Below are 19,434 nucleotides of genomic sequence, written 5' to 3' on the forward strand. Positions count from 1 at the left end.
CTCAGTGTTCAGCTTAAATCCAAAGATTTCTCAATGGGGGCCAGTAACCTGGGAATGCCAGATAGTTAAAGTCAGTCTCCAACCAGACAATGATTAAGCCACCGGACAAGATAATCTTCCAGGGCCAAAGTCCTCAACGCCAGAGATGTGGTGGGATCCTCCTCACATTGTGTCCCGGTGACCCACCCAAATTCATGTGTGAGTGTTGCCTCATATACGTTGACCATTTTCCCCTTTAAAAAGGCAAAAGGACGACAATCATCTACCACCTCTAAGTTGTTAACTTGTTGTACTAACAACAATGGTTCAAAATAATAGAATGGTGGTATCTGCCACTGGGATGTGTACAGGAATGCACTGTACAAGAGTTCTTCCTCACTGACCTGCCCACAATGAAGCTAAAACATTCCACATGTAGAACTCTCCAGGTCTACCCACATGTAGAACTCTCCAGGTCTACCCACATGTAGAACTCTCCAGGTCTACCCACATGTAGAACTCTCCAGGTCTACCCACATGTAGAACTCTCCAGGTCTGCCCACATGTAGAACTCTCCAGGTCTACCCACATGTAGAACTCTCCAGGTCTGCCCACATGTAGAACTCTCCAGGTCTGCCCACATGTAGAACTCTCCAGGTCTGCCCACATGTAGAACTCTCCAGGTCTGCCCACATGTAGAACTCTCCAGGTCTGCCCACATGTAGAACTCTTCAGGTCTGCCCACATGTAGAACTCTTCAGGTCTGCCCACATGTAGAACTCTTCAGGTCTGCCCACATGTAGAACTCTCCAGGTCTGCCCACATGTAGAACTCTCCAGGTCTACCCACATGTAGAACTCTCCAGGTCTACCCACATATAAAACTCTCCAGGTCTACCCACATGTAGAACTCTCCAGGTCTACCCACATGTAGAACTCTCCAGGTCTACCCACATGTAGAACTCTCCAGGTCTACCCACATGTAGAACTCTCCAGGTCTACCCACATGTAGAACTCTCCAGGACTACCCACATGTAGAACTCTCCAGGACTACCCACACGTCAATTTGTAAGCATGTGCATACAGCATTTGACCACAAAGAATACCTGAAATAGTCAAAAACTGCATTTTAACCAACAAAATATATTGTCTCTATTAATTTCATTGCTGCTTATTCCATGTCATAAGGAAACCAAGCTCACATGTCTACTGCACAGACAGTAAGTCCTACAAAAAACAATGATTAAAAAAAACATTAAACAGTGAATGCAACTGAAATCTATATTTAAAAGTATGACTTACTGAAAACAGGCATTGTGCCAAGTTCCTTGAAGAACCTTCACATTGAATGTGTCTTGAATTGTTCCCCCGCAACCCGCACAGTGGCGTCCATCTGTACCTGCAGGGTTCAATTATGTCACTACAGGAAAAGCATACTCTATCCATTCATAAAAATAAATCACAGAAGAAATGCATTTCTGCATAGATTTTACTGACTGAACAAAGGTGAGACTTGTAATCTGTTTGCATAGACACATTTTTTAAGAAAATAAGAATATATGGAAATTCCCTGACCCTGTAATAACAATAAATTTGGAGTAATTGCAAATACAGTCAGTCAATGATTATAGGGATAATGTTTTTGTAGAACATAGGCTGACACAGGCTGTTTACAATATAATGTTCAGGCTATAAATTATTCTCAAGTAAAAAGGAAAACGTTTAGACAAGCATGAGCATCATTCTTCTGTTATATATATATATATATACACACACACCAATCAATAGTTTGGACACATACATGTTTTTACTATTTTCTACATTGTATAATAATAGTGAAAACACAAACTCTTTGAAATAACACATATGGAATCATGTAGTAACCAAAAAAAAGTGTTATACTAATCAAAATATATTTTTTATTTGAGATTCTTCAAATAGCCGCCCTTTGCCTTGATGACAGCTTTGCATACTCTTGGCATTCTCTCAACCAGCATCATGAGGTAGTCACCTGAAATGCATTTCAATTAACAGGTGTGCCTTGTTAAATGTTAATTTGTGGAATTTCTTTCCTTCTTAATGTGTTTGAGCCAAACAGTTGTGTTGTGACAAGTTAGGGGTGGTATACAGAAGATAGCCCTATTTGGTAAAATACCAAGTCCATATTATGGCAAGAACAACTCAAATAAACAAAGAGAAACAACAGTCCATCATTACATTAAGACTTGAAGGTCAGTCAATATGGACATTTCAAGAACTTTGAACGTTTCTTCAAGTACAGTCGCAAAACCCATCAGGTTCTGGGCGGCTGGTAGCCGAGTGGTTAGAGCATTGAACCAAAAGGTTGCTGGATTGAATTCCCGAGCTGACAAGGTAAAAATCTGTCATTCTGCCACTGAACAAGGCAGTTAACGCACTGTTCCTCGATAGGCCATCATTGTAAATAAGAATTTGTTCTTAACTGACTTGATTAGTTAAATAAAGGTCCAATTTAAAAAAGCGCTATGATGAAGCTGGCTCTCATGAGGTCCGCCACAGGAAAGGAAGACCCAGAGTTACCTCTGCTGCAGAGGATAAGTTCATTAGAGTTACCAGCCTCAAATAAAGAAGAGTTCTGGTCCTTCAGCTCAGTTGGTAGAGCAAATAAATGCGTAGAATGTTGCACACATGACTGTAAGATAAAAGTTCTAAATGGCATATATTATTATTATTATATTATTAACAGACACATCTCAACATCAACTGTTCAGAGGAGACTGTGTGAATCAGGCCTTCGTGGTCGAATTGCTGCAATGAAACCACTACTAAAAAGGACACCAATCAGAAGAGACTTGCTTGGGCCAAGAAACACAAGCAATGGACATTAGACCAAATTGGAGATTTTTGGTTCCAACCTTTGTGTCTTTGTGAGATGCCGTGTGGGTGAGCGGATGATCTCTGCATGTGTATTTCCCACCGTAAAGCATGGAGAAGGCGGTGTTATGGTGTGGGGGTGCTTGGCTGGTGACACTGTCTGTGATCTTTAAAAAAAAATTCAAGGCACACTTAACCAACATGGCTACCACAGCATTCTGCAGCGATACGCCATCCCAACTGGTTTGGGCTTAGTGGGAATATCATTTGTTTTTTTAACAGGACAATGACCCAACACACCCCCAGGCTGTGTACGGGCTATTTGACCAAGAAGGAGAGTGATGAGTGCTACATCAGATGACCTTGCCTCCACAACCCCATGACCTCAACAAAATTGAGATGGTTTGGGATGTCGGAAGGCAGTGTGAAGGAGAAGCAGCCAACAAGTGCTCAGCATATGTGGGAACTCCTTCAGGACTGTTGGAAAATCATTCCAGGTGAAGCTGGTTGAGAGAATGCCAAGAGTGTGCAAAGCTGTCAAGGCAAAAGGTGGCTCCTTTGAAGAATCTCAAATATATTTTGATTTGTTTAAAAATTTGGGGTTACTAAATGATTCCATGTGTGTTATTTCATAGGTTTGAAGTCTTCACTATTATTCTTCAATGTGGAAAACAGTAAAAATAATAATAACCCTTGAATGAGTAGGTGTGTCCAAACTTGAATGGCACTGTATAAGTCTAAAAATATGTAGCAAATAAAGATTCCAGCTAGATCTCTTTAGTTGAGCTCTTTAAATTTGTTCAAAAAAAAAAAGCCTGCCATTCCAATGCAAGACTTACATTCCAATGCAATAAATATTGAGTTTTGAAATGAATGGATCCAAACTGCTAAATTCAAGTAACATTATTTTACACATCGGCCCGAACTTAATGGCAGAATCATTGACGTTGTTACAAAGTAACTATGCATGTTATGATGATCAGATGAATTGTAGCGAGCTCTCATTTGACAAATATCAGCTAACAAATGTATCAAGTCTCGAAGACCGTGCATCCCCCTAGTCGTTTTAGCTTGGGCTTCCCTTTCCACAAACAACAGATTGTATGTATACATTTTAAAAAGTCAACATTATTATCCACATGTAAGCGTAACTATCAACTGGGAGAGAAGTTTAGACTGCTCACCTTCCAGCTCCTCCATCTAATTGTTGTGTCGTCGTTATTTGTTCTTTATTTCCCAGAAAGTTCTCACAGTGATCCAGTGTGTGTTACATTCAGGGTTATTTATTCTACGAATACAAGAAACGTATATAGAAATTGTAGTTTAAATCCCGGGTACATTTTCTTAGGAAGGAAAATATCGCCGTTCAGTTTTGGAATAGCCTACTTTGTTGGCAGGATGACGTCATGCAGTTGGAATTCCTGTACGGAGACCGGAAGGGATCGGCAGCAGCAACACCTGGAACAGGAGCAAATTGGAGCCGAAAAGGCAAATATCCACTACCCTGAAACTATAGCACCATCTACTGCCAGAAAGATTTCACGTTATCATTTTTGTTAAACCATTTTCATATATGAATAACTTAAATGAGGACATTCCCCGAGCATCTGTAATGCCAGCTTGTTATGACTGAGTCGTACACGCAGGATAGCCTACTGTTCCCCAAGCATGTCTGTGCCGCGAGTGGATACTTATACCTGAAGATAAAACACGACTTTGACACTAGTCAACCAAAATTATTGCAACCATCACACTGAATAAGCTACCCTGTAACTCCAAATCGAGCAGCTGTGAAGAAGGAAACTTCTAAGGGAAGCCATGCGGTTGGTCCATTTGGCTCTACATCAACTGTTCAAATCGCTGTTAGTGCATTCAGATTTCTATCACCTGAAACATGCACAGAACCATGTAAACATGTGCACGAACTCGGCAAGTCTGCATGCATATATTTTTTATATAGTGTGCGCATGCTTCAGGTGGTAGAAATCTGAACGCACTACCAGCTTTTTGAAAAGTTGATGTAATTATACTTTCCTGTGGATATTGTCTCGCATTCCTACTGCCAAACGACCAACCACACGGACAATGTTATTCAACATTCTGGTCTACTGCCAAACGTCCAACCCCACAACGACAATGTTATTCAACATTCTGGCCTGTAGAAGTCGTGAGAGGAACTCCTGATTCAAACGCTAATTTCTGCCTGACGTAAAATGCAATGGAAATCAACGTCGGGTTTCCAGGCAAACTGCATAGGTGCAGTGGCCTAATGACTTCATTTTCAATGCTTTACCTAAGGTATTGTGCCTATCTAATGTATGTTGACGACTCTTGTGGTTACTTAACCTTACTTAAGTGTCTGAGGTCGTATCGCCCTGTCCTGCTTGATGGACATTCTTGTTACATTTTCACAAATGGAATGACCACCTTGCTACAGTATTATGTCAACTGCCCAAACAACCACCAGACTGCTTTACTATATTTGCTTAGTTTAGTGCTCAGCCTCGTCATGGGAGTGAACCAATTATGGGTATAAACCCTGGATGACAGACAGGGGGCGTTGTATTGAAGGTACCACGCAGCCATCTCCTCGATTGTAAAAATCTTTTGGAAGGTATAGAAATGCATATATTATGCATATAAGGTCTACATTCATTTGACACATTTACTCTATTTCAATAACTTAATGCATACTTTTAAATTATGCGAGCCAAACATTTTTTTTTTTTTTTTAATAATTCAAGTAATTTTTTTATTGAGTACTAGTGTTACTGTCCCCACTTCAACAAAAACCTTTTTTTAAATGTAAATTTGTCCTTGAAACATATAATTGAAATACTGTAGAATTGCATTCATTCCTATGGAGTGCCAATAGATGGGTGGCTTCAAAGTCTCTCAATGGCCAATACCTAGCATCGGCAATCCAGGGTTTATAAACTCAGCAAAAAAATACATGTCCCTTTTTCAGGACCCTGTCTTTCAAAGATAATTTGTAAAAATCCAAATAATTTCAAAGATCTTCATTGTAAAGGGTTTAAACACTGTTTCCCATGCTTCTTCAATGAACCATAAACAATTAATGAACTTACACCTGTGGAACAGTCATTAAGACCGTACAGACGGTAGGTCACAGTTATTAAAGCTTAAGACACTAAAGAGGCCTTTCTACTGACTCTGAAAAACACCAAAAGAAAGATGCCCAGGGTCCCTGCTTATCTGCGTGAACGTGCCTTAGGCATGCTGCAAGGAGGCATGAGGACTGCAGCTGTGGCCAGGACAATACATTGCAATGTCCGTACTGTGAGATGCCTAAGACAGCACTACAGGGAGACAGGACAGACAGCTGATCGTCCTCACAGTGGCAGACCACATGTAACAACACCTGCACAGAATCGGTACATCCGAACACCACACCTGCGGGACAGGTACAGGATGGCAACAACAACTGCCCAAGTTACACCAGAAATTCACAATCCCTCCATCAGTGCTCAGACTGTCCTCAATAGGCTGAGAGAGGCTGGACTGAGGGCTTGTAGGACTGTTGTAATGCAGGTCCTCACCAGACATCACCGGCAACAACGTCACTTATGGGCACAAACCCACCGTCGCTGGACCAGACAGGAGTGGCAAAAAGTGCTCTTCACTGACGAGTTGCGATTTTGTCTCACCAGGGGTGATGGTCGGATTTGCATTTATCGTCGAAGGAATGCGCTTTACACCGAGGCCTGCACTCTGGCGGAATCGATTTGGAGGTGGAGGGTCTGTCATGGTCTGGGGCGGCATCACAGCATCATCGGACTGAACTTTTTGTCATTGCGGGCAATCTCAACGCTGTGCGTTACAGGGAAGCCATCCTCCTCCCTCATGTGGTACCCTTCCTGCAGGCTCATTCTGGCATGACAATGCCACCAGCCATACTGTTCGCTCTGTACGTGATTTCAGACAAGACAGGAATGTAAGTGTTCTGCCATGGCCAGCGAAGAGCCCGGATCTCAATCCCATTGAGCACATCTGGGACCTGTTGGACCGGAGGGTGAGGGCTAGGTCCATTCCCCCCAGAAATGTCTGGGAACTTGCAGGTGCGTTGGTGGAAGAGTGGGGTAACATCTCACAGCAAGAACGTGCAAATCTGGAGCAGTCCATGAGGAGTAGATGCACTGCAGTACTTAATGCAGCTGTGGGCCACACCAGATACTGACTGTTACTTTTGGTTTTGACCCCCCTTTGTTCAGGGACACATTATTCCATTTCTGTTAGTCACATGTCTGTGGAACATGTTCAGTTTATGTCTTAGTTGTTGAATCTTATGTTCATACAAATATTTGCATATGTTAAGTTTGCTGAAAATAAACGCAGTTGACAGTGTGAGGAAGTTTATTTTTTTGCTGAGGTTATATGTCATTATATTGAACCAATGATTTATCTATACACTAGATGACTAGATCATACACTAGATGACTGACCGAGGACGCTGTGTTGATGCCACCGTGCCTCAGTCTTGGCACTCCCCCACCAGTGTAAAAAATAGATTAATAAAACCTAGCAGTCAAACAGGAAAATGGTTCCAATATTTTTTCCACCATTCATTTTTCCCTTAGGGCATTTTAGAAACACTTTAAAATATGGGCTGTTTTTCGTGTAGGCTCATGCTGCCGTGACGTTTTGATTACAGTGTAAATCCCCACGAATGATGAAACGCTCCCCTTGGGCCAATTGAGATATTGCATGCGACGAACACATTTCTGTGAATTACTACAGCTTCCGCCTTGGGCCAATCAGTGATTTTTTTTAAATGCCGGATCTCTATGGCAAGACGCAGCATTCACCCAGGTTTCATCAAAATCGGGCCGGTGCTGTATGAGATATCGCGTGTAACTAAAGTACTTATGGATGGAGAAAGATTCACAGTCCCCTCCCCGATTTCATCGTGGGGACAACAAACACTGTATAGCCTCAAAACATGGTTAAAACTATCATTTTGATATCGTGGAGGGTCAGTTCTTGCATCTATTGATTTGAGAGTTCTCAAGGCCCATCAAAACTGAGGCGGGTTGTGTCTTTGTTGTTGTTTCAGTTAAGGACTCTAACTTTAACAGTAGGCCTATTTGAACAGTGGTTGGAAGTACATCTGATGATATGTCTTCATACAGGGGAATTGATTTGAGTCATGGATTGTAAATGAAGTGTGCATCTGTTTTCTCTTCCACTGAAAATGTTTTCTATTTTATTTCATTTATTTGTATTACAATAATAAATCGATTCAAAATGTGAATACAAGTATACTTAAATAATTTACAAAGGACAGTTGAGTAAGTCCTATGGGTATTATAACACGTAACACTAAGCCCTTCAGCGCCAATAAGACAGAGACTTTGGATGAGGGGTGGGGCTACATCGGACATCACATTCGCGCTCGTCAGAAGGTCGTCGCTACCAAAGAGGAAGAGGCGAACGAAAGGGTCCACTTTCGTCAAAATTTGTCCAAGCGAAGATAAGCAGACCGTCTGCATTTCAGATTTTGAGACAACGACTCCAATTGTAGGGGCGGAAACAAAACCATATTATTATACAGTGTCGCTAACGGAAAATTACGGCACGTGGGGGCGGGTTACCGATTTTTTTTTTGTGTAACCCTGATGGTACATAAGCAGGTAGTATGATAACTTGCAGGTCAATGTTGCGGTGGGTTACCGGGAGTTTAGGGCATATTAGTCTGCATGTTAATTAAGAGTAGATCGGGGCATTTCATCTTGTGATATGTCAGGCAGTTATTGAATGAGATGTCTGATGCCTACAGTCTAGATAGCGCACGTCATAGACATAAGCTACTTGCGATACAATTGTGTTTCATAAGGAATTTAGTTGTCGGGATTGTCTTTAATTGACTTAGACATATCTTAGTCGTGTGTCTTATCAATTTCTTGGTCTATGCTTTGTCATAATATGCAGAATAACTGTTCTGAAATAAAGGTTTTCGTCACGTTTAGCGTATATGTAAATTTTAGTGATATTATCTGTTTAGTAATACTAGCATAATAGCCCATAGCGTAATTGAAATTGTTTGGTGGGAGTTAAAGACTACTAGCCTACAAGTTAAAATGGGAGTGGGGTCCGAAAATGCAGCATCCACCACCAAACTATCCATTCGTCATGGGGTATACAAAGAGGAGACGAATATCGCTCTGAAAGCACCCTTAAACGTAGAGGGTATGTTACCAAAGAAAGTGGGGCACGTGACGGCAGAAAGAGCCATCTGGGGTCGCCGCATTGAGTTTGTCCTTGCATCGGTGGGGTACGCGGTTGGACTTGGGAACGTGTGGCGGTTTCCATACCTCTGCTACAGGAGCGGTGGAGGTAAGCACATGTAGGCTATTGTTGAGTCTTTGGGTCCATCATCTATAAAATACTGTCAGAACAACGGAAGGACAGGGGTAATGTAATGTCAATAATCTAGATTTAAAGTGTGTGCGTTCCAGACTGCTATTATGCATAAATCAGATCCTGAACATGTGGAAATGTAAATACAGAATGCGGGTGCAGGACAATTTTTGGGGGTTTGTTTAATTTATAAACTAGTCTAATTACTGAACCAGTTTCGGCACATGTCATATGTTTGCAACCCTGTAGGCTAACCTTCATGAGCCACATGTGAGTGCCTTTGGTTGAACAATGGCCTCAAACAGAGACGAGTGTTTTCACAATTAAACAAGGACTTGCTTTCAGAATAAAGATAATGTATTCATTGTTTAACCCATTACAGTCAAAGCCCTGTCTAACTGGGGCTTAGACTTTTATCACATTTTTTATTTTTTACATGTATTTAACTCCTTATTTTTGTCACTAAACAGTCTCCATATTAACTTCCATTATTGTTTCCAACTGGTACCGGTGAACATACAGACAAGTCTTGGGAGGTCTGTAGGTGTCCTAGAGCAAAACAACCAACAAGTTTGTGAGAGTCTCACTTTTCCAGAGAGGGTCATATTAGTGTGTAGAACAAACTGTTTGGACGCTACAGTGAGAAGTTGGTAGATCAGTTGTACCAACTTCAGATGTGTCCCAAGATGTTTGAGGGGGTTGTATTGCAAAATGGAGAACACCATCGTGTTTGTGAGAGTCATCTTTCCATAGAGGGGTAATGGTTTGTTGGCCAAACTGTTCGGATGCTACAGACGATTTTGTGAGAAGACTGTTTTTTGGGATGTCTCATGGTCTGACAAACACTGTTCTAGCTCTGTCAACTTTCACTGCAGATGTGTGAAGTGCAAACATCGTCAGATACAGTGGATTGAGACGCATCCAATGCAAAAAAACAAACATATTTCTAGTTCAAATGAGTTAGTTAGTTAAAATGGTGCTAATTATATTTCAGCAGGAGAGCAGATGTTGACTTTTATTGATGTTGGATGTTTGTTTCTAGATGGATGTATGCCATTTTACCCACTTCGTGCTGATCTAGTCTTTCTTGCAGATCTAATCTTACTTGCATGTCTTTAGAATAGGATTTAGCTAAGATACGCCAAGGCTACGCCAGGTTGGAATTAACTTTGATGTTATGAAGTGGACTTCTTGAACGAGCCAAGAGGCAACTCTTCCCCCATGTTACTATGTAAAGAAAATTGGGAGAAGAAACCAGTGGTTGTAATCCAGTACGAGTCACTGCACCACCCTCACTTTTTAGACTTCTGATCTATGAGTTGAAATTGTGCCACAGAGGAACAAAAGAGATTTTGAAAAGTTAGTTCTTGGCCAACCGGTTGGGGTTTTCCTGTATTTGCAACAACAACAAAAAACCTTGAACATAACTGACAGTAATTAACAAGGTGATAAAGGTCCTGAAACAAGACACACATAAGTACATCAGAAGAAGTATGTTCCATGCTGAAAATGAACCGCTAGGTAAATTATTATGATTGTTAACTATAAGTGTGAGGAGGACACAAGTACACAATGATGACCAAGCAATTTGTTTCAATGGCATCACTGGTTTTATATTTGTTTAATGTCAAGACTTTGCATTGCTTTGGCTTGTCTGGCACAGTTGAGATCTAGCTGAGATGAAGCCCAATCAAGACTGACACAGCAAAACAACAAAAACCTCAACAACAGACACTGATGATTGTGTTCTGTTGTATTTCCCTGTTTATAGTTTATTCGATCCCCGTTATCTTGTGCCGAAGCAGCAGCATCCTGGGGTCCACACAAACATGACAAGTAACAAAACACAGCTACACTGATAGACAAGGAGAGTCACAGAAATGTCAAATGCAATGATATACAACAAGAAAAAATAGGACATACAGTACCACAAATTCTGTGTAATGTGTGTGTGTGCGTGTCCCTTCACTGTCCCCACCATTCCATTAAATGTTGTTTACTCGTTTTTAATGGTAATTTTGTTGTTTGCTTGAGTAATTGGAGATGGAAGGGAGTTCCATGCTAACATGGCCGTGTATAGAACTGTACGTTGTCGTGAATTCATTTTGAACTTGGGGATTGTGAAGAGACCCCTGTTTGTGTGTCTGAGCTGAATGTTATTTGATTATGCAAACTACAAGGGAATCAGTTAATCTCTCATAAACCCTCAAAAATGAAAGACTGGCATGCATGTTAATGTTAGTTCTGTATGTGCAGTTAAGGGCAAGGCGTGCTGCTCTGTTTTGAGCCAGCTACATTTTTGCTAGATCTTTCTTTGCTGCACTTGTCCATATTACCGGACAGTAATCAAGATGGGACAAGACCAGAGCCTGAACAACTAGTACAGTTGATTTGTGTCAAACGCAGAATATCTTTTTATAACAGACATACTCCTCCTCATCTTCACAACAACGTTGTCAATATGGCTTAACCATGATAACTGGTCTCACCCTTTATACACAACTCCAGTTGAGGTTTCGGTCTTAGAAAATGTTTTGAACCAAATATATTGCTTATCATTTTAGATATATTTAAGACCATGTTATTGTTAATCACCCACTCTGATACTTACTGGAACTGTGTTAACATCACACACACGATCAAGCATTTCACATACATGATCTAGATACTGACTTAGCACTTGGTGGCCAAAAGCAACACCCTAAAACAATAGGCCTTAATAGGTGACGCTGCAACCATAACACTTGACATGGGACTCCCACCGGCTTTGGTCTTTGTCATGGTAGCAACGTAGGCTACAATTTATTTTCAAGAAAACCCTCTCAAAATCAAACGGAGCTCTTTCGTTCCACGTTCAGCATGCGTTGCCCTCTTCTGCCTTGCCATGGGGTTTCCAATAGCTTCCCTAACCCCAAAGTCAAAGTTCAGGGATGGTGTCTTTGTGTTTATAAACCTTGCCACGGACCTCACTGTATAACAGAAAGGTGCTACCTTGAGACGCGTCACACTGGTTTGCTCAGGCACTAAATTAGCAGGCACTAAATTCCTCTGTCATTCATTCACATCCCAGATTATGTAGCAGACATGAGGGTCTCTTGATGAGGGAGCCCTCTTGGTCTAATGGTCAAGATGGGGATTTCTCCCACGTGAGACCAGTGTTCAGAGGAGGTCAAAGGGGGTTGAATGTAGCGGACAGGAGTCGGGCTCGTGATGAGGTAGCCCTGTCTGCGACTTCAAAATCAGATCACACCCGTCAAAATTACAATGAGGAGCCTGTATCTCATTCCCTCACCGGAGGGCTTGAAACAAGTATACTGCTGTAATGACTATCCTAGTTGTAACATAGGGAAATTAGACACTGTCATTATAGTAAGACACCATGTGTTTTCTTTTCATCCTTCTTAGTGTTTAGCTAGTTGTCATATGGAAGAACCTCCCGAAAGGACAACAATCTCTGCAGCACTACACCAATCAGGCCTTTATGGTAGTGGCCAGACAGAAGCCACTCCTCAGTAAAAGGCACATGACAGCCCACTTGGAGTTTGCCAAAAGGCACCTAAAGGCTCTCAGACCACGAGAAACAAAATTCTCTGGTCTGATGAAACCAAAATTGAACTCTTTGGCATGTTGGTGGCAGCATCATGCTGTGGGGATATTTGTCAGCGGCAGGGACTGGGAGACTAGTCCGTATCGAGGCAAAGATGAACAGAGCAAAGTACAGAGAGATTCTTGATGCAAACCTGCTCCAGAGCACTCAGGACCTTAGACTGGGTTGAATGTTCACCTTCTAACAGGACAATGACCCTAAGCACACAGCCAAGACAACGCAGGAGTGGTTTTGGGACACGTCTGAATGTCCTTGAGTGGCCCAGCCAGAGCACAGACTTTAACCTGATCTAACATCTCTGGAGGAATAAACAGTTAAATCAATTTTAGAATAAGGCTATAAAATGTAACAAAATGTGGAAAAAATCAAGGGGTGTGAGCACTTTCTGAAAGCACTGTATAGTGTATTTACTGTCATCTGATATGATTCCTAGCCTGGTCCTTTGTCTTCTCTAAACTAATGATCACTTTTGGTACATTTTTCTAACTAGCGCCTGCAGAACAGGTTTTGTCTACGAGACCGGGAGTGACTTTCGTAGCATCTTAGAACTTAAGCAGCAGGTTAGGAGAATTAGGTGAAGGTTAGGGAAAGGGTTAGGGTTAGCTCAAATACTCTCCTAACCTGCTACAAAAAGTAACTTCCGGTCGTAGCTGTTCTTCGTCTAGTCACAACCGTGGAACAGATTCCCGGTCGTCTGTAATGACTCACAAATCAATCAAGAATTGGATTTTACTGTTCTTATATTACTAATCTATTTGTGTCCTTCACTTCCTTCTTTTAGGTGCCTTCCTCATTCCTTACTTTCTCATGCTGTTTCTGTGTGGAATCCCTCTGCTCTTCATGGAGTTTGCCATTGGGCAGTATACCCGACTGGGACCAGTGCACGCTCTAGCCAAAATCTGCCCCTTGTTCAAAGGTGAGTGATATCCACAGTCCTATTGTTTACCAAGGCCTCACATTATGTGCAAGAACAGCCACAGGCTGGTTTTATTAAGCATTTAGCTACCATTTCCTGTTTGTTTTTAGTCAACGTGGAACAGTCCAGCAAAGAGGCAATGGTGTTTTAATAAGTGCATACAAACAATAGGCCTACTTGGCAGAGGTAAAGGGATTAACACATGGAGGCTCAGTTTGCCACTGTTCAAAAGGGGAAGGGATAAATAAACTGTCTTATCAGGTTCCGGTGTCACTCAACATTGCGCATGGTTACATGCACCCGGTAATGAGATTATAGTCTGGTCAGATTTAATAAAATAGTTTGATTACACTGATTTCCCTAATAATCCTGTTTACACGGACACATCTGAAATCAAGCTACCTGATGGCACTCTGATAAATGCAGAATAAATGTTCTACCACAGAGACCATGTTATTTTTGGAAGCATATTTGATTCTGAGTTCAGACATGTAAAGTTTGTATGTGAAAACTACTTCTAAGATTCATACGGTGCCTTCAGAAAGTATTCCTATCCCTTGACTTAATTCCACATTTTGTTGTGCTATTAAAAATTAATTCAATCATTTTTTTCCTTCATCAATCTACACACAATACCCCATAATGACAAAGTGAAAACATGTTGGACATTTTTGCAAATGTATTGAAAATGAAATACAGAAATATCAAAGAGCTTTCCAACATTTGTCCATTTTTTTATTTTCAAAAATTTTCAAGCTCTGTCAAATTGGTTATTGATCATTGCTAGACAACCATTTTCAGGTCTTGTTATAGATTTTCAAGAGGATTTAGGTCAAAACTGTAACTCGGCCACTTGGGACATTCACTGTCTTCTTGGTAAGCAACTCCAGTGTAGATTTGGCATTAGGTTTTAGGTTATTGTCCTACTGAAAGGTGAATTCATCTCCCAGTGTCTGGTGGAAAGCAGACTGAACCAGGTTTTCCTCTAAGAGTTTGTTTGTTCTTAGCTCCTTTCCGTTTATTTATTTTTATCCTGAAAAATTCCCCAGTCCTTAACGATTACAAGCATACCAATAACATGATGCAGCCACTACTATTGTTGAAAATGGGTAGAGTGATATTCAGTAATGTGTTTTATTGGATTTACCCCAAACGTAACACTTTGTATTCAGGACAAAAAGTGAATTGCTTTGCCACTTTTTTGCAGTAATACTTGTGCCTTGTTGCAAACAGGATGCATGTTTTGGAATATTTGTATTCTGTACAGGCTTCCTTTTCACTCTGTCAATTAGGTTAGTGTTGTAGAGTAACTACAATGTTGTTGACCCCCCCCCCCCCTCCCCCTCAGTTTAATGGCTGAGATATGAGAAACTATGTAGCTGTTTTAAAGTCACACCATTGGCCTCATGAGCAGTTTCTTTACTCTCCGGCAACTGAGTTAAGAAGGATGCCTGTATCTTTTTAGTGACTGAGTGTATTGATGCACCATCCAAAGTGCAATCAATAACTTCACCATGCTCAAAGGGATATTCAGTGTCTTTTACATCTTTACCCATCTACCAATAGATGGTGACAAACAAGGGAGTCCACACGTTGGCAGTTAAGGAGTAAAAAAATATTTATTAATAAATAACTAACCAAGTATAAAACTACAAAGGAAAACTAACCTGTGATGTGTGAAAGTAGGCACGTGAGGGATGTAAGGGAGATGCATGGATGAAGGTAACATGTGTGTAAGTGTTGAAGGGTACACCTAATCAAAAAACATAATCAACCAGATCACAAAGCAAAATGGTGCTTGTGTAGAGAGAGCCACGACTGGGCACCAGGAACTTTTATCTCCTAGTTGATCCCAAACTCAGGTGCAACTTGTCACCTTAACAACCCAATCAGCTCCACCTGTCCCCAATCTGCAAATAAAAGCAGAAACACAGAACTGGTGGCAGGGAGCGTGAGGGGGGCGTAACACCCCCTCCCATAAAAATCGGGGAGTAACGAAACCCCGAAAACAAAACCCACAATTACAACTGATCAAAAACCATAAATAATAAAGGTTCAGACACAATACTATACATACCATAAAGGTAAGAGGCCCACCAGGTGCCTATGACACGAATCCAACCAAATTGACCCCCCCCCATCCAACCTCCGACACCACGGTACCCGTAAGCAACAATTTAAGAGAAAGAAATGGAGACCGGGTGACAGGAGAGCAGAAGCCAGAGCAACGGGAAGGACAAAATAAACTCTGTACAGACCAACAACCGAAAAGAAAAACAAACGCAACAAAGGTCTCCAAAGATTGACTAAAGTGGTGCATGGGAAAGCGCATCAGCCACCACGTTATCTACACCTTTTACATGTCGTACGTCCAAATGGAACGCCTGCAGAAACAAACATCAGAGCATAATCCTGCGATTTAGGCAAAGCATGGTGTGCAGGAAAGTAAGGGTGTTGTGGTCAGTGTAAACCACAATAGGGACCACACCCAACCCCACATATACCTCAAAATGCTGCAACACCCAGATTAAGGCAAGGGCCTCCCTCTCCCCACTGAATAATTCAACTGATAGCCATTTCTCCTGAAAGTTTAACAGCTAACATGATGTTCAACACCTCCTTCATCTGCTTGAAGCAACACGGCACCTGCCTCCACATTACTGGCATCCACATATAGGCTGAAAGGCTGTTCCAATCGTGGGGCAGCCAACACAGGGTCAGAGCTAAGAGGGAGTTTCACATTTTCAAAAGCACTCTGACAGCAGGAAGACCAGATGAAATCAGCCCTCTTCAATAGATCAGAGGTGCTACAACTGTGGAGCAGTTGCAGCAAAATACCCAGCCATACCTAGGAAGCGTTGCAGCTCCTTCTTGGTGGTGGAAACCGATCGATAGCGGCCACTTTAGCCCGCACCAGGAGAACAAGACCCTGCCCGACCACTCTGCCGAGGTAGATCACTGTTGCCTGGGGAATATCACATTTGGCTAAGTTCCCAGTGAGACAGGCCTCAGCCAAACGCTCAGAGTCCGTATCCGCACCAGATGTCGCTCCCAAGTGTCACTATAAACAACCACATCATCTAGATAAATAGCACAGCCTTCAAGGCCAGAGATCACCCTATTCATAAGACGCTGAAACGTAGCAGGAGCTTTGCGTATGACTCATGTCTGTATAGGAGAAAAGACCTGAAGGAGAAATAAAAGCAGATATTTCACAAGCTTTTGATGACAAAGGCACCTGCCAGTAACCCTTCAGCAAATCAAACTTGCTGACAAACCGGGCAGCACCAACCTGATCAACACAATCTTCCATCCGTGGGAGTGGGTAACAGTCCGGTTTTGTCACACTAACCTTACGGTAGTCAGTGCAAAATCTAAGAGAACCATCTGGCTTGCTCACCAAGAGACACGGGGAGGCCTTACTGGAGAATGATGGTACAGCGATATCATTAACTAGCATGTACTCAATCCCTGAGTCCAAGTGACGTAGCTTCTCCAATGAGACACAATAAAAACGTTGTTTAATGGGGACAACAATCCCAACAATATCATGCACTACCAAATGTGTACGAGAAGGTGTCAGCAAACAGACAAACTCAGTGATCAAATCAGTTAACTCTGCTTGACAATCATCAGACATGTGACCCAACAAACCCAACAACAAAAAGTTTGCAAGGGACTCTGAATTCATCAACCTACCCTGCAAAATACCATCAGGGCCTGGCACCCCTCACCATCACACTGTGGGGAATGTTTTTTTTTTTACGTGTTATTTCTTACATTAGTACCCCAGGTCATCTTAGGTTTCATTACATACAGTCGAGAAGAACTACTGAATATAAGATCAGCGTCAACTCGCCATCAGTACGACCAAGAATATGTTTTCCGCGACGCGGATCCTGTGTTCTGCCTTACAAACAGGACAACGGAATGGATCGCATGCAGTGACCCAAAAAAACGACTCAGAAAAAGAGGGAAACGTAGCGGTCTTCTGGTCAGACTCCGGACAAGGGCACATCGCGCACCACTCCCCAGCATTCTTCTTGCCAATGTCCAGTTTCTTGACAACAAGGTTGATGAAATCCGGGCAAGGGTAGCATTCCAGAGGGACATCAGAGACTGCAATGTTCTCTGCTTCACGGAAACATGGCTTACTGGGAAGACTCTATCCGATGCGGTGCAGCCAACGGGTTTCTCCACGCATCGCGCCGACAGAAACAAACATCTTTCTGGTAAGACGAGTGGCGGGGGCGTATGCCTCATGACTAACGAGACATGGTGTGATGAAAGAAACATACAGGAACTCAAATCCTTCTGTTCACCTGATTTAGAATTCCTCACAATCAAATGTAGACCGCATTATCTTCCAAGAGAATTCTCTTCGATTATAATCACAGCCGTATATATCCCCCCCCAAGCAGACACATCGATGGCTCTGAACGAACTTTATTTAACTCTTTGCAAACTGGAAACCATTTATCCGGAGGCTACATTCATTGTAGCTGGGGATTTTAACAAAGCTAATCTGAAAACAAGACTCCCTAAATTTTATCAGCATATCGATTGCGCAACCAGGGGTGGTAAAACCTTGGATCATTGTTACTCTAACTTCCGCGACGCATATAAGGCCCTGCCCCGCCCCCCTTTCGGAAAAGCTGACCACGACTCCATTTTGTTGATCCCTGCCTACAGGCAGAAACTAAAACAAGAGGCTCCCACGCTGAGGTCTGTCCAACGCTGGTCCGACCAAGCGGACTCCACACTCCAAGACTGCTTCCATCACGTGGACTGGGACATGTTTCGTATTGCGTCAGATAAAAATATTGACAAATACACTGATTCGGTGTGCGAGTTCATTAGAACTTGCGTTGAAGATGTCGTTCCCATAGCAACGATAAAAACATTCCCTAACCAGAAACCGTGGATTGATGGCAGCATTCGCGTGAAACTGAAAGCGCGAACCACTGCTTTTAATCAGGGCAAGGTGTCTGGCAACATGACCGAATACAAACAGTGCAGCTATTCCCTCCGCAAGGCTATTAAACAAGCTAAGCGTCAGTACAGAGACAAAGTAGAATCTCAATTCAACGGCTCAGACACAAGAGGCATGTGGCAGGGTCTACAGTTAATCACGGACTACAAGAAGAAACCCAGCCCAGTCACGGACCAGGATGTCTTGCTCCCAGGCAGACTAAATAACTTTTTTTGCCCGCTTTGAGGACAATACAGTGCCACTGACACGGCCTGCAACGAAAACATGTGGTCTCTCCTTCACTGCAGCCGAGGTGAGTAAGACATTTAAACGTTTTAACCCTCGCAAGGCTGCAGGCCCAGACGGCATCCCCAGCCGCGCCCTCATAGCATGCGCAGACCAGCTGGCCGGTGTGTTTACGGACATATTCAATCAATCCCTATACTAGTCTGCTGTTCCCACATGCTTCAAGAGGGCCACCATTGTTCCTGTTCCCAAGAAAGCTAAGGTAACTGAGCTAAACGACTACCGCCCCGTAGCACTCACTTCCATCATCATGAAGTGCTTTGAGAGACTAGTCAAGGACCATAACACCTCCACCCTACCTGACACCCTAGACCCACTCCAATTTGCTTACCGCCCAAATAGGTCCACAGACGATGCAATCTCAACCAGACTGCACACTGCCCTAACCCACCTGGACAAGAGGAATACCTATGTGAGAATGCTG

General features: G+C 42.4%; 2 protein-coding genes across 3 annotated transcripts in view; one reads left to right on the forward strand and one right to left on the reverse strand.

Moving 5' to 3' along the window:
* LOC124036370 (LIM domain kinase 2-like) overlaps positions 1 to 4,890 on the reverse strand; it is a 43,094-nt gene extending 38,204 nt beyond the window's left edge. Inside the window, exons 1-3 of one of the 2 annotated variants that reach the window (XM_046350873.1) lie at positions 4,218 to 4,890; positions 4,016 to 4,119; positions 1,281 to 1,377 (exon numbers count right to left, since the gene is read on the reverse strand). In XM_046350873.1, the coding sequence (XP_046206829.1) occupies positions 1,281 to 1,377; positions 4,016 to 4,031 (113 nt within the window). In that variant the 5' untranslated portion in view covers positions 4,032 to 4,119; positions 4,218 to 4,890. Of the gene's footprint in view, positions 1 to 1,280; positions 1,378 to 4,015 lie in introns of both variants that reach the window. The other variant, XM_046350872.1, reaches the window with a different exon arrangement.
* Positions 4,891 to 8,231: 3,341 nt separating this feature from the next.
* The window catches only part of LOC124036372 (sodium- and chloride-dependent GABA transporter ine-like), a 52,819-nt gene continuing 41,616 nt past the window's right edge, over positions 8,232 to 19,434 (forward strand). Inside the window, exons 1-2 of the mRNA XM_046350877.1 lie at positions 8,232 to 9,185; positions 13,598 to 13,732. Coding sequence (XP_046206833.1) covers positions 8,930 to 9,185; positions 13,598 to 13,732 — 391 coding nt within the window. The 5' untranslated portion in view covers positions 8,232 to 8,929. The remainder of the gene's footprint in view (positions 9,186 to 13,597; positions 13,733 to 19,434) is intronic.

This window comes from Oncorhynchus gorbuscha, linkage group LG05, assembly GCF_021184085.1.
Source record: "Oncorhynchus gorbuscha isolate QuinsamMale2020 ecotype Even-year linkage group LG05, OgorEven_v1.0, whole genome shotgun sequence".
NCBI lineage: Eukaryota > Metazoa > Chordata > Actinopteri > Salmoniformes > Salmonidae > Oncorhynchus > Oncorhynchus gorbuscha.